Below are 13,481 nucleotides of genomic sequence, written 5' to 3'. Positions count from 1 at the left end.
AGCTACATTGCCAGACCTTTTTGTTTTTATTTTGAGATGGGTGTCTCTAAATTGCTAAGGTTGGCCTTGAACTTGAGATCTTTCTGCCTCAGCCTCCCATGTCACAGGCATGTGCCACTGTGCCCAGCCTTCATTATTGTTTCTGTGTTTTTAGTTGTTAGAGGTCTGTTTAGATTTTCTACTTCTCTTGAGTCAGTTTTGGTGATGTGTTTCTAGGAATCACCCCACTTCACCTATGGTATTTAATTATTTGATAAACAGTTGTTCTGTGTTTTCTCTTCCTTTTTTCCTCTGTAAAATAAGTAATAATGCCCCCACTCTCATTGGTTTTAGTTATTGTGTCTTTTCTTTTTCTTTACAAATTTTGTTGATCTTTTTAAAGAATCAACTTCTGATTTATAAGATTCAACTATTTTTCTCCATTTTATTTATTTCCACTCCAAGCTTTATTATTGCTTTCCTTTTGCTAGCTTTGGGCCTTGTTCTTTTTTCTAATTCTTGAAGTATGGTTAGGTTATTGGTTTGAGGTCTCTCTTCATTAATAAACTTAAAATTGCTATAAATTTTCCTCTTTCCCTTGCTTTCATTGCATCATGTAAGTTTTTTTAATGTATATTTTTTAGTTGTAGTCAGACACAATAACTTTATTTTATTAATTTATTTTTATGTGGTGCTGAGGATTGAACTCAGCGCCTTGCACGTGCTAGGCAAGTACTCTACCACTGAGCCACAACCCCAGTCCCTCAAGTAGGTTTTGATATATTTTTGTTCTTATTCATCTCAAAAGTATTTTCTGATTTTCTTAGTGATTTCTTCTTTGACCCTTTAGTTTAAGAGTGTGTTGTTTAAATCATGTATGGTAGCATATGCCTGCAATCCTAGCTACTCAGCAATCTGAGGCAGGAGGATTTCAGGTTTGAGGCCAGTGAGATCCTGACTCAAAATGAAAAATTAAAATGTCTGGGGAGGCTGGGCCCAGTGGCGCATGCCTGTAATCCCAGCGGCTCAGGAGGCTGAGGCAGGAGGATCCTGAGTTCAAAGCCAACCTCAGCAATTCAGGGCCTTAAGCAACTCAGTGAGATAAATAAAATGCAAAATAGGGCTGGGGATGTGGCTCAGTGTGAATGCCCCTGAGTTCAATCCCCAGTATTCCCCTGTCCTACCCCCCCAAAAAAAATGTCTGGGGATGTGGCTCAGTGGTAAAGTGTCTCTGGGTTCAATTGCCAGTACTGTTAAAAAAAAAGTGTTGTTTGCACATACTATGAGTTTTCCTTATGGTACTAATTTCTAGCTTTTTTCCATTTTGTCCAAGAAGGTATATGACTTCAGTCTTTTTAATGTTTTTATTTGTTTTATAGCTTGAAATGTGGTCTGTCTTGGATTATGTTCCATATACACTTGAGAAAATGTGTACGTATACTCTTGTTGAGTAGAGTGTTCTTTATATGTCTGTGAGGTATAACTGGTTTGGGGTGTTGTTCAAGTCCTTTATGTCCTTTATTAGTATTTTGTCTACATGTTATATCTATTATTAAAGTGAGGTATTGAAATCTCCAGCTACTGTGGAGTGATCTGTTTCTCAGTTCTAAGTATTTGATTCATATGTTTTGGGACTCTGTTGTTGAGTGCATTGTGTGTGTGTGTGTGTGTGTGTGTTTTCAGACAGACACCTTTGTTCATATATAATGGTCTTCTATGTCTCTTGTAACAAATTTTAACCTCTGGTGAATTTTGTATAATGGTGGGATACATTCATGCACACTTTGGCCTGCTATTTGCATGAATTCTCTTTGGGTGGGGGTACTGGAAATTGAACTCAGGGACACTCGACCACTGAGCTACATCACCCAGCCCTATTTTGTAATTTTTTAAAAAATTGTTTTATACTTGTATATGGACAGCATGCCTTTATTTATTTATGTGTTTTGTTTTGTTAATGCGGTGCTGAGGATTGAACCCAGTGCTTCACACATGCTAGGCAAGTGCTCTGCCACTGAGCCCCAGCCCTAGCCCCCTATTTTGTATTTTATTTAGAGACAGGATCTCACTGAGTTGCTTCGTGCCTTGCTAAATTTCTGAGGCTGGCTTTGAACTTGCAATCCTCTTGTCTCAGCCTCCTGAGCTGTACTGCACCCAGCATAAACTCTCTTCCATCCTTTCACTTTTAATCTTTCTGTATCTTTCACTCTAAAATGAATATCAGGCAACACATTGTTAGATTATTTATTTTATCCATTTTGCCACTTTCCGTCTTCTAGTGGTGTGTGTTGAATCCAGCTACATTTAAAATGATTGCTGGTAAGAAAGGACTTGTACCATTTTGCTCTTTGTTTTCTATACATCTTTGGGTTTTTTTTATTCCTCCAATGCTGCCTTCTTTTGTGTTTGATTTTTTTTCTCGTGTATCATTTTAATACTTTCCTCATTTCCTTTTCTATATATATTTTAATTGGGTTTTTTTTTTAGTGGTTACCATGGGGATTTCAGTTAACATTCATAAGTTTTTTACACTCTAATTTGAACTGATCCCAGCTTAGTTTCAGTAATATACAAAACTCTATTCCTATGCAAACTGACCCTCTGTATTTTGTTTTTGTCACAAGTTTTATCTTTATACATTGTGTGCCTGCTAATAAAGATTTATAATTATTGTTTTATGCATTTGTCTTTTAAGTCATTTAGGAAACAAAATGAAAAGTTACAAATCAAAACTACATAATACTGATTTTATATTTACCTATGTAGTTACCTTTAATGGAGTTCTTATTTCTTCTTGTGGATTTGAGTTACTGTGTAATGTCTTTTCATTTCATCTTGAAGAACTCCCCTTAGCATTTCTTTTCAGATATACTAGCATCAAACATCCTCCGCTTTTGTCTGTCTGGGAATATCTTCATTTCTCCTTCATTTTTGAAGAATAGTTTTATAAATGCAGAATTCCTGGCTGATTGATTAATTTTTTTCTCAGCACTTTAAGTATGTTCCCTGCTGCCTTCTCATCTGCAGCTTTGTTGGGTGGTTCTGACTCAAGGTCCCTCACAAGATTGTAGTCAGAGTAGTTGGCCAGGCAGTCATCTCAAGGCTTAACCAAAGCTGGGTAGTTTACTTCTGAGCTAGCTCCTTCGCATAATTCTGGGCTACTCTTCACTGGCTGTGGGCAAGAGGGCTCAGCTCCTCATTTCCTGGACCTCACCATAGGGCTGCTCACAACATGGCAGCTCATGGCTTCCCCCAGAGCAAGAGATCCTTGAGAGAAAGACAGTCCCCCTCCATGATGTTTTGATTGTTTTATTTTTATTTGATTGAATGTTTTTGGCATTTTTAAATCTAACACTCAGATAGTATATCTTAGTACATAAGAGAGAGACATTTGAGCCATGGGTAATTCCTTAGTGGAGAGGAACGGGAATCTCCTTCCCCAGAGGGGAAGGCATTGCCACCAAGTGCTTTACTCAGCCTTACAAGTAGAACAGGGCTCCGGGAAGCTACTTTTTTTTTTTTTTTGAGAGAGAGAGAATGAATTTTAATATTTATTTTTTAGTTTTCGGTGGACACAACATCTTTGTTTGTATGTGGTGCTGAGGATCAAACCCAGGCTGCACGCATGCCAGGCGAGCGCGCTACCGCATCCCCAGCCCACCAGGAAGCTACTTAACACAGCCTTGGGATGGAGCGATGAACCTTTTCTCTCTCCTCCCTCATACTTTTGTCCTTCCACATTCAAAGAACCATGAAAATAAACTTAGACCTTAAAATGTCATTATAAACTACTTTCCCTTAGGAGGTTTATTTTATGGAGGAAAGGTGTCCTTTTTGGTTAAACTCAGAGGGGGGGGGGGAGAGACTGTGTGTGTGTGAGAGAGAGAGAGAGAGAGAAGGAAAAGACTTGAATGATGCTCCTGGTAGGTTACATTCTTGACTCAGACGAACAATCAACTCTTTTTGTATTCCTGCAATGAGTGAAGTACTACACTAAGCACAAAGGGTGCAAAACAAGGGGTGTACAGAATAGCCCCCACTCAAGTAGCTTATGGTACAAAGGGAGACGTATGGCAGGACTCTGACCACACCCACGCACGCTCACACCCACACGCACACGGCGGCGTTTATGCCCCACAGGAGCACTTGCTACAGTATTGATTGCTTACACTTTCCTGATGTAATATAATTTGGAAAGCAGAAAGAAAATATGGAAGTGGCCAGGAAAGAAAGTGAAAGATTTTTGTGATTATGCTAGTTTTTCAGATCTGGTAAAATATTTCACAGCATTATGATTTTTAAGAATCTTTTTTCCCCACATTTTTATTGGTGCATTATACCATCTATTAAAAAGGCCATCTTCTCTAGTGTATGTTTTTGGCATCTTTGTCAAGTATCAGATGACTAGGTGTGTGGGTTTGTCTCTGTGCCTTCTATTTTCTACCATTGATCTATGTGTCTGTTTTTATGCCAGTACATGCAGTTTTTGTTACTATAGCTCAGCAGTATAATTTGAAATTAGGTATTATGGTGCTTCCGGCAATGCTTTTTTGGCTTCTAAGCCAAAAATTCTAATTGCTTTGGCTATTCGGGATCTTTTTTTCTTCCAAATGAATTTTAGGTCTGTTTTTTCTAGTTCTGTGAAGAATGTTGTTGGTATTGTGATGGGATTTGCATTGAATCTGTATTGCTTCTGGTACTATGGCCATTCTAACAATATTAATTCTGCTAATCCTTGAGGCTGGGGATGTGGCTCAAGTGGTAGCGCGCTCGCCTAGCGTGTGTGCGGCCCGGGTTCGATCCTCAGCACCACATACAAACAAAGATGTTGTGTCCGCCGAAAACTAAGAAAAAATAAATAAATATTAAAATTCTCTCTCTCTCTCTCTCTCTCTCTCTCTCTCTCTCTCTCTCTCTCTGTCCCCCCTCTCTCTCTCTCACTCTCTCTTAAAAAAAAAAAAATTCTGCTAATCCACAAACATGGGAGGTCTTCCCATCTTGTGTCTTTTTAAATTTCTTCCTTTAGTGTTCTATAGTTTCCACTGTAGAGGTTCTTTAACTCCTTGAGTAGATTTATTCTTATGTTTTTTGTTTTGCTTTTGTGGCTATTTGTGAATGGGATTGCTTTCCTGATTTCTAGTTGTCAATGGATATTTATTTATTTGTTTATTCATTTATTTATATGTGATGCTGAGAATCAAACCCAGTGCCTTACACATGCTAGACAAGTGCTCTACCATGAGCCACTACTTCAGCCCAGGAGTATATAAGAAAGCTATTGATTTTTATGTGATGATTTTGTAACCTGCTACTTGACTGAATTTATTAGCTTTTTGGATCTTCTAAGTACAGAGGCATATCATCCATAGTTTTAATTTGACTTCTTCCTTTTCTGTTTTTATCCCTTTTATTTTCTTTTCTTGCCTAATTGTTCTGGCTAGAATTTCTAGCACTGTATTAAATAAAAGTGGTGAGAGTGGACATCCTGTCTTGTTGCAGATTTTAAAGGAAATGTTTTCAGTTTGTCCCCATTTACTATGAGGTTGGCTTTGGGCTTTGGGTTTTTCTTTTACACCTTTATGATGTTGAGGTAGGGTTCTTCTGTCACTAGTTTCTTCAGTGCTTTTTTTTAATCATAAATGGGTATTGAATTTTGTCAAAGGCTTTCTCAGCATTTATTGAGATGACTAAGTGGTTTTTGTCCTTGATTCTATTTATGATGAATTTACATTTATTGATTTGCATATGTTAAGCCATTCTTGCATCTCTAGGATAAAGATAACTTGATAATGATGTACAATCTTTTTAATATTTTGTTGAATTCAGTTTGTTAATATTTGAGTAAGGATATTTGCATCAGGGATATTGGTCTTTCCTTGATGTGTCATTATATGGTTTGGGTACGAGTGTGATACTGGCTTCACAAGAATGAATTTGGAAATGTTCATTCCTCTGTATTTCACGGAATAATTTGAGGAGCATTGGCATTAATTCTTTTTTAAAGGTCTGGTAGAATTCAGCTGAGAATCCTTCTAGTCGTGTACTTTGTTGTTTTGTTTTTATTACTGCTTCTTTCTCATTATTAGTTATTGGGCTGTTTAGGCCTTCTGTGTTCTCTTGATTCAATTTTGGCAGGTCACTGTATCTAGAAATGTATGTATTTCTTCTAGGTTTTCCAATTTATGGGAATGTAAATGCTCAAAATAATTCCTAATGATCTACTCACTTGATTCCTGTGATGTTTGTGGTAATTTCTTTTATCTATATTTTATTAATTTGAGTCTTCTCTATTTTTCTTTTGGTTGGTTTGGCTAAGGGCTTATGGTCTTGTTTTTGTCTTTATATTTATTTTTTAGTTGTAGTTGTCAATACCTTTATTTATTTATTTTTCTGTGGTGCTGAGGATCAAACACAGGGCCTCACATGTGCTAGGTGAGCACTCTACATCTGAGCCACAACCCCAGCACTTCATCTTGTTTTATGTTTTCAAAAAACCCAACTCTCATTTCACTGATCCTTTGTACTTTTTTCCCCTTGGTGGTACTGGGGATTCAACCCAGAGCCTTGTGCATGCTAGGCAAGCACTCTGTCAACTGAGCTATACCCCCAGCCCCCTTGTATTCTTTTTGTATTCTCAATTTCATTGATTTGACTCTGATTTTAATTATTTCCTTCCTTCTACTAGTTTTGGAATTCGTTTGTTTATGTTTATTATGTATCATTAGGTTGATTATTTGGAATCTTTGGTTTTCTTATGTAGACACTCATAGCTATAAACTTTCTTCTTAAACTGCCTTCATAGTGTTCCATAGGTTTCCATATATTGTATCATTATTCTCCTTTGGGTCTTAAGAACTTTTAAATTCCTCCCCTAATTTCTTCCATCATCTGTTTATCATTTAAAAGTGTATTATTTAATCTCCACGTGTTTATATAGTTCTGTGGGGTTTTTTGGTACTTATCAAATCATTCCATTATGATTTGATAAGATGCAAGGAATTGTATCAGGGTTTTCATGGTGGTTGTTGTTTTGTATTTGCTAAGAGGTGTGTGTGTGTGTGTGTGTGTGTGTGTGTGGCCTAAAATGTGGTCCATTTTGGAAAAGACTCCATGTGTAGCTGAGAAGAATGTATATTCAGCTTTGTTGGATGAAATATTTTGTAGATGTTTCTTAAATCCATTTGATTTATAATATTTTTCAGGTCCAAAGAGTCTTCCTGAGTTTATGTCTGGATGACCTCACCAATGGTGAGGGAGAAATCATCCAGTTTTATTATACTGGGATGTCTCTGAGGCTTTAATTCAAGTAGTATCTCTTAATTATGAGGCATAAATATTTATTATCATCATATTTTCTTGTTGGATTATTCCCTTTATCAGTGTGAAATGATTTTGTCTCTTCTGATTAATTTTGCTTTGAAGTCTGCTTTGTCAGATATGAGAGCAGCTACTCCTGCTTGTTTTCAGGCTCCATTCACATGGTATATCAATTTCCACCCTTTCACTTTCAGCCTGTAGCTGTCTTTGCCTGTAAGATGAATCTCTAGCAAGATGGGTCTTGTTTTTAAATCTGTTTTGCCAGTCTGTCTTTTAATTGGAGAGTTGACACCATTTGCACTCAGTGTTATTATAGAAAGATGTTTATTATGATTTTTTAAAACTTTTGATGTTGTTTTTGTAGGATTGAAGTCTTTTACTCCTGCCAATCAATAATGAGATAATTTGATCGTAATTTAATTACTCATAGTTACATACAAAAAGACCAAATTTTGTGCAGTTTTTTTCAATTTTGAAAAACTAAATTAGGTTTTTATATACAGTTTTATGTCTACTGTTCTAAAATAATTTGAGTATTTACAGAACTCATAAAATTAATTATCCATTAGGTTGTGGAAAGAATAGTAATACAGTCTCAGTCTGCCAGTAGGTTACTACCATTTGTGTTTAAAAATAGTCATGCAACTGGTGTTTCTGATGTTTAAGTGGATGTCTGTAGAGGGAGTTGGGAGTATTCTGGACTTCAGCCCTTGCAAGGTGGCCCTTTAGCAATTTCCTCTCTCCCCTAATGGATAATATAGGCAGGTTTTAAATATCCCAAGTAAAGGTAGTTCTTCAATCTCTCAGGTTATGATTGGAATTATTCTGAAGAAGAGCATATATGCAGATTGATTCTGACCCTCAGCTCTTGAGCATGCTGTGGTCTAGAGCTTGACCCATATATGACAGTGGACTTGCTTATGGGAAGCTACCTCCACATCCTATAGTACATTGACATCAGAGCAGCACTTCATTTCATACATGGGAATTTTACTTTGGATATTTCTTTTTGTATAATTTAAATTACTTTATTTATAGATTCTTATTCTAGTTGTACAGTCTGATTAATCTTCAGCTGGGTCTTTACATTTTACCCCCAGTGAAATCTATGCTGTGAACTCCTCTATTAATATGTTCTAGATTTGAGCATGTTCTTTTCTTCAGCTGCCTTTAACAGTTAAATTACTGTTTTCAATTTTAAAAAAATGAATTCTGAATTTACATTGAATTTTTCTCTCCTAGACAGTTAAATCCCACACAGAAACAGATGAAAAACAAACAGAGAGCCGTACCATCACCCCACCTGCTGCACCCAAACCAAAACGGGAAGAGAACCCTCAGGTAGGTCCATCTTTCTGAAGTGTGGCTCAGCCTCTGATGTGTAGTTCATTCCCACATGAGGCGGGAGGGATACCTGCTTTCTGAATCACTCAGCGATCTTTTTCTTATATTTTCTTTTATCCAACAATATTATTTCTGAGTCTGATTGGTGAGGGAAATGTGTTGAAATTATCCAATATTATTGTGCTGGGTCTATCTGAGGCTTTAATTTGAGTAGTCGCTTTTTTTTATATTTAGTTGCACCCACATTTAGGGCATAAACATTCATTCATATTGTATCAGAAAGAATTAAATAACATTTGGGGCATATTTGAGTATGGCCCTAAGGATCTATGCACTGGCACTTAAGTATTTTGCTATTTCAAAGGAAAAGTTTTGAAATGGTGATGTTCAAATACACGTTACAGCTGTACTGTTATATTCCAAATTATTATTATATTCTGTTTGTCTCAGGCATTTATAAATGTCCAGTTCACTCAGCTTATGTCTGTTTACATTATCGATTACAGTTGTTAAATGTGCATTTTGTATTACTTTTTATTGCATTAAAACCCCAAATCCTAAATGAATTGGTAGTGTAAAAGTAGTTCATTGAAGCATAAAAAAAAAAGATGAAACATCTATATAAACTTAGGAGAGAATTACAAATATAAATAGCAAACAAGACCCCAATACAAATACAGAATGTGAATTTGTGTGTCCTCAAACAAGAGAATATCTTACTTTAATGCTTTTGTATAATCAACTATAAAAGAAAAATGCAGACAGGTAATATGATGAATCTCTGATAGTTGGATTTTATTAGACTTGTAATCCATCTCCCTCTTATCCTCCATGCATTTTTCATAATGTAACTATGTCAAATAGTGGCATGAACCATCAAAACTTCATGTCTCTCTCTCTCTCTCTCTCTCTCTCTCTCTCTCTCTCTCTCACACACACACACACACACACACACACACATCAGTGATTTATTGAACTAGCCCAGGTTTTTCAAAAATAAGAACCAAATGTAATTCTTTATGATATGATATGAATGAATTTTTAATTTCATCTTTGAAGAAAGGAACAAGGGTGGGTGTAGCTCAGTGATAGAATAATTGCCTAGTTTGCATGAAGTCCTAGGTTTGATCCCCAATACTGAAAAGGAAAAAGAAAGAGAGGACCAAAATTTAAGCCACAGAAAAGTACTAGTTACACAAATTGCTGAGAAACTTATAAAATCATCCATAAAATTAGTGACAAGAGGCTATGGATATAGCTCAGTTGGTACAGTGTTTGCCTCGCATGAGTAAGGCCCTGGGTTCAATCCCCAGCACCACAGGAAGAAAAAAAAATTAATGACAGGTTTTGTGCTTGGTGGAGGAAAAATAAACTGTTGGCAGAATTTCCTTACCAAAAGAAACTAAAGAATATCTCAGGTCAGTGGCATATAGTGTGAGCAGTCAGATGCCATCTGTGTAGTAGCAGATATTTCACTTAGTTGGACAGAATCACTGCCATAAAGAAAGTAGATGAGCTCTTGATATACATACTATGTAATATGTATGTGGGTATGTGGTTACATGTGTGGGTATTTGGCAAAAGTTCTTGAAATCTTTTTGTTCTATCACTGAAACACTATTCCACAGACAGGAGATTGTTTTCATTTAATAATTATTTTGTGAGCTTGACCTAGACTGGCAAAGAGGAGCTGGATGTGAGTGGCCCAAGATTAAAAAGATGCATCTGAATGTCAATCTAAACACTGGTTTATTAGCAAAGAATGTTGGTGGACAGCCTTCTAATCTTTTTTGTTTGTATGTGATACAGGGGATCAAAGCCAGGGCCTTGTATATGGTAGGCAACTGCCCTATCACCTGGCTACATCCCCATCCCTTATTATTTTTTGAGACAGGATCTCATTAAGTTGGCATGGCTGGCCTCAAACTCGTGATCCTCCTGCCTCAGCCTCCTAAGTAGCAGGAATTACAGATTGTGTATTACCACCCAACTGAGACAGCCATTTTGTGTGTGTGTGTGTGTGTGTGTGTGTGTGTGTGCCAGGGATTGAACCCAGGTTGCTTTGCCATTGAGTCTCATCCCCCAGCCCTTTTTATTTTTTATTTTGAGACAAGGTCTCAAAGTTGCTTAGGGCCTCACTAAGTAGCTGAGGCTGGCTTCGAAACTGAAGTCCTCCTGCCTCAGTCTCCCAAGCTGCTGGGATTACAGGTGTGCACCACCATACCTGGCCTCAACTGACAGCTCTCTAATCTTGATTTTATTTTAAAGAAATAGTAGAAATTAGGAATGTGGTTATTGGCAACCACAAAATGAATGCCATTTCAATGTGTAGCATAGGAAATGGGCTGTGAGTTTAGGACTACTGCTCCTTTCCAGCTGTGGAGGTAATAGATGTCCACCAAAGATTTTGAAGTGGGAAGTAAAATTAGAACATTTTTTTTCAGGACTCTAAAGATACCTGTAAACACATTCCTCTGTTCTCAAGGAATGCGTCTTGAATAGTTTGAACCTCTCACTTCAGACAAAGTATCATAATATTTAAAGCTGAGAAGAAGAGGTCAAGATATTTAAAGACCAAACCATCGTATTAATAATTCTATAGGAGGGGCTGGGGTTGTGACTCAGTGGTAGAGCACTTGCCTAGCACGTGTAAGGCACTGAGTTTGGTCCTCAATATCACATTAAAATAAATAAATAAAGGCATTGTGTCCATCTGCAACTTAAAAAAAAAACTCTATAGAAGCTTGTCTGCTAACAATTAATGATGTTCTTTTTTCATCAGAGAAAGAAATTGATGATGTATTATTTGACATATTCAGAAAACACATGTAGTGGTTTCTAAAGTCATACTTTTCAGACCACAAACAACCAAAGAGAAGAATAAAAATCAATCTGTTGGAGCTGGAGCTGTTTATCAGTAGCAGAGCACTTGCCTAACACATTGAGGCCCTGGGTTTAATCCTTAGCACCACATAAAAATAAATAAATAAGGGGCTGTGGCTGTGGCTCAGTGGTAGAGCACTCACCTAGCATGTGCGAGGCCCTGGGTTTGATTATCAGCACCACATAAAAATGAATAAATAAAATAAAGATATTTAAAAAATAAAATAAAGATATACTGTTCATCTATGACTACATTTTTTTTAATAAATCTGTTGCTTTCTATAGCTTGAAGTGTCTTAACATTCCATTTTTGTGGCTCCTGGTTCCTCTGAACCCAGCCTCCGTCAACCAACCAGCCCACTGGCCTTTCCCTGGTGTCTAACTAGGAACCTGCAGTCAGATTAGTAGTCTAATCATCCTTGTTTCTGTTGGAGCCCCAATATAGTGGTCTTCAGAGAGAAATTGCTCCATGATTTTTAAATCTATGTTTGATTTAAAAATTTTAGTATCAGCCAGGTGGCACATGCCTGTGATTCCAGCAGCTCAGGAGGCTGAGACAGGAAGATCATGAGTTCAATGACAGTCTCAGCAACTTAGTAGGCCTAAGCAACTTGGCAACCCTGTCTCAAAGTAAAATATATTTTAAAAAGGGCTGGAGATGTGGCTTAGTGATTAAGTGCCCCTGGGTTTAGTCCCAGAGTACCAGGACATAAAAATAAGTAAATGAATAAATAAATAACAGTATAAAGCAGAAACTGCTGTAATTCTTGAAAATCATTTTAGCTTTGAGGTAGCATTGTCTAATTAGTGGCAGTAAAAAATGTTAAAAACCCCAACTAATCCTGACAAGTGAAGTACTTGAAATTTGGAGCCTGTTTCATGGAATACTCTTTAAATTCTTTGTGTGTTTTTGAATATAAAATTCTCTTCCTTTTAAGAATATTTTTCTGACAAAAACTTGGGTTACTCAAGATGCAGATTTGTGACAATGAGCAAGTGGAAGATGTAGACCCCTGTCCTTCCTTTTTGGCCTGTTAGACCAGAATGCCTCTAGAGTGGCTCCAGTGCTTCCCGGAGTGGCAGATGTCTGCTCTTGGTTCCTCTGAACCCAGCCTCCATCAAGCAACCAGCCCACTGGGCTTTCCCTGGTGTTTAACTAGGAACCAGCAGTTGGCTTTGTAAGAACCCAGACTGAAGTATATTCTTCTTTTGTTTCTCTGGCACAGAAACTTGCCTTCATGGTGTCTCTAGGGTTGGTAACACATGACCATCTAGAAGGTAAGAGAAAAGATATTCTTGGCACTGCCTTCTTTCTGGCCCACAGCTTTGTCCCTGAAAGTGGTGTTTGAATTCCTAGGATAGAAAATTAGAACACAAATAGAGTATGATTCAACCATATGGACTTCATTTCCTTTAGAGAAAACATTGCCTCCCCTCCATCTAATGTTTAGGGCCTTCCCTTCCTAGCGTCATCCACACTGTGGTCCTGGGAAACCTCCCCAAGCTGCCTAAATTAGGTGACTTCTGATCAGTGTGGGGGATGCGCTTTCATTTTGACAGTAAAGTAGCAAGTGTTCTTCTAACAAGTCCTTGTCTGTATTTTCCAATTACTTTGTGTTATCAGAATCTTAAAGCCTTACAAAGCTATGCCTGTCTTGGTTATTTGATTCAAGAATGACTGATTAAAGAATGGTGAATTTTGGTTTCTCAGTATAAGTTTATAGAGAAAGCTCATCCAGACCTATGTGCACAGCAGTCTAAAAATAAATCAGGACAGTTTATTTGTTAAGTGTGGTGGTATATTGTGGGCTCCCAGTCCCAGAGCCATGCTGTGGGACAGTGCAGTCTTGCTTTCTGAGAGAGGAGAGCAGGTGATCCTACTTGTTTGCTTCTAATAGTGGGCTTGCCTCTGTGGGGGCTCCAGTGAAATGGAGACTCACCCCATTCTTGATTTGTTA

At 37.4% G+C, this 13,481-nt stretch overlaps 1 protein-coding gene across 10 annotated transcripts in view; it reads left to right on the top strand.

Moving 5' to 3' along the window:
- Nucleotides 1-13,481, top strand: part of PHF21A (PHD finger protein 21A) — a 198,057-nt gene that overhangs the window by 170,893 nt on the left and 13,683 nt on the right. For all 10 annotated transcript variants that reach the window (XM_081279937.1, XM_081279945.1, XM_081279943.1 and 7 more), the window contains 2 exons: nucleotides 8,539-8,637; nucleotides 12,750-12,801. In XM_081279937.1, coding sequence (XP_081136063.1) covers nucleotides 8,539-8,637; nucleotides 12,750-12,801 — 151 coding nt within the window. The remainder of the gene's footprint in view (nucleotides 1-8,538; nucleotides 8,638-12,749; nucleotides 12,802-13,481) is intronic.

This window comes from Spermophilus citellus (assembly GCF_964194105.1).
Source record: "Spermophilus citellus genome assembly, chromosome: 2".
NCBI classification, from domain to species: Eukaryota; Metazoa; Chordata; class Mammalia; order Rodentia; family Sciuridae; genus Spermophilus; species Spermophilus citellus.
Note: the sequence above shows the minus strand (reverse complement) of the source record. Positions and strands in the feature narration are given on the sequence as shown.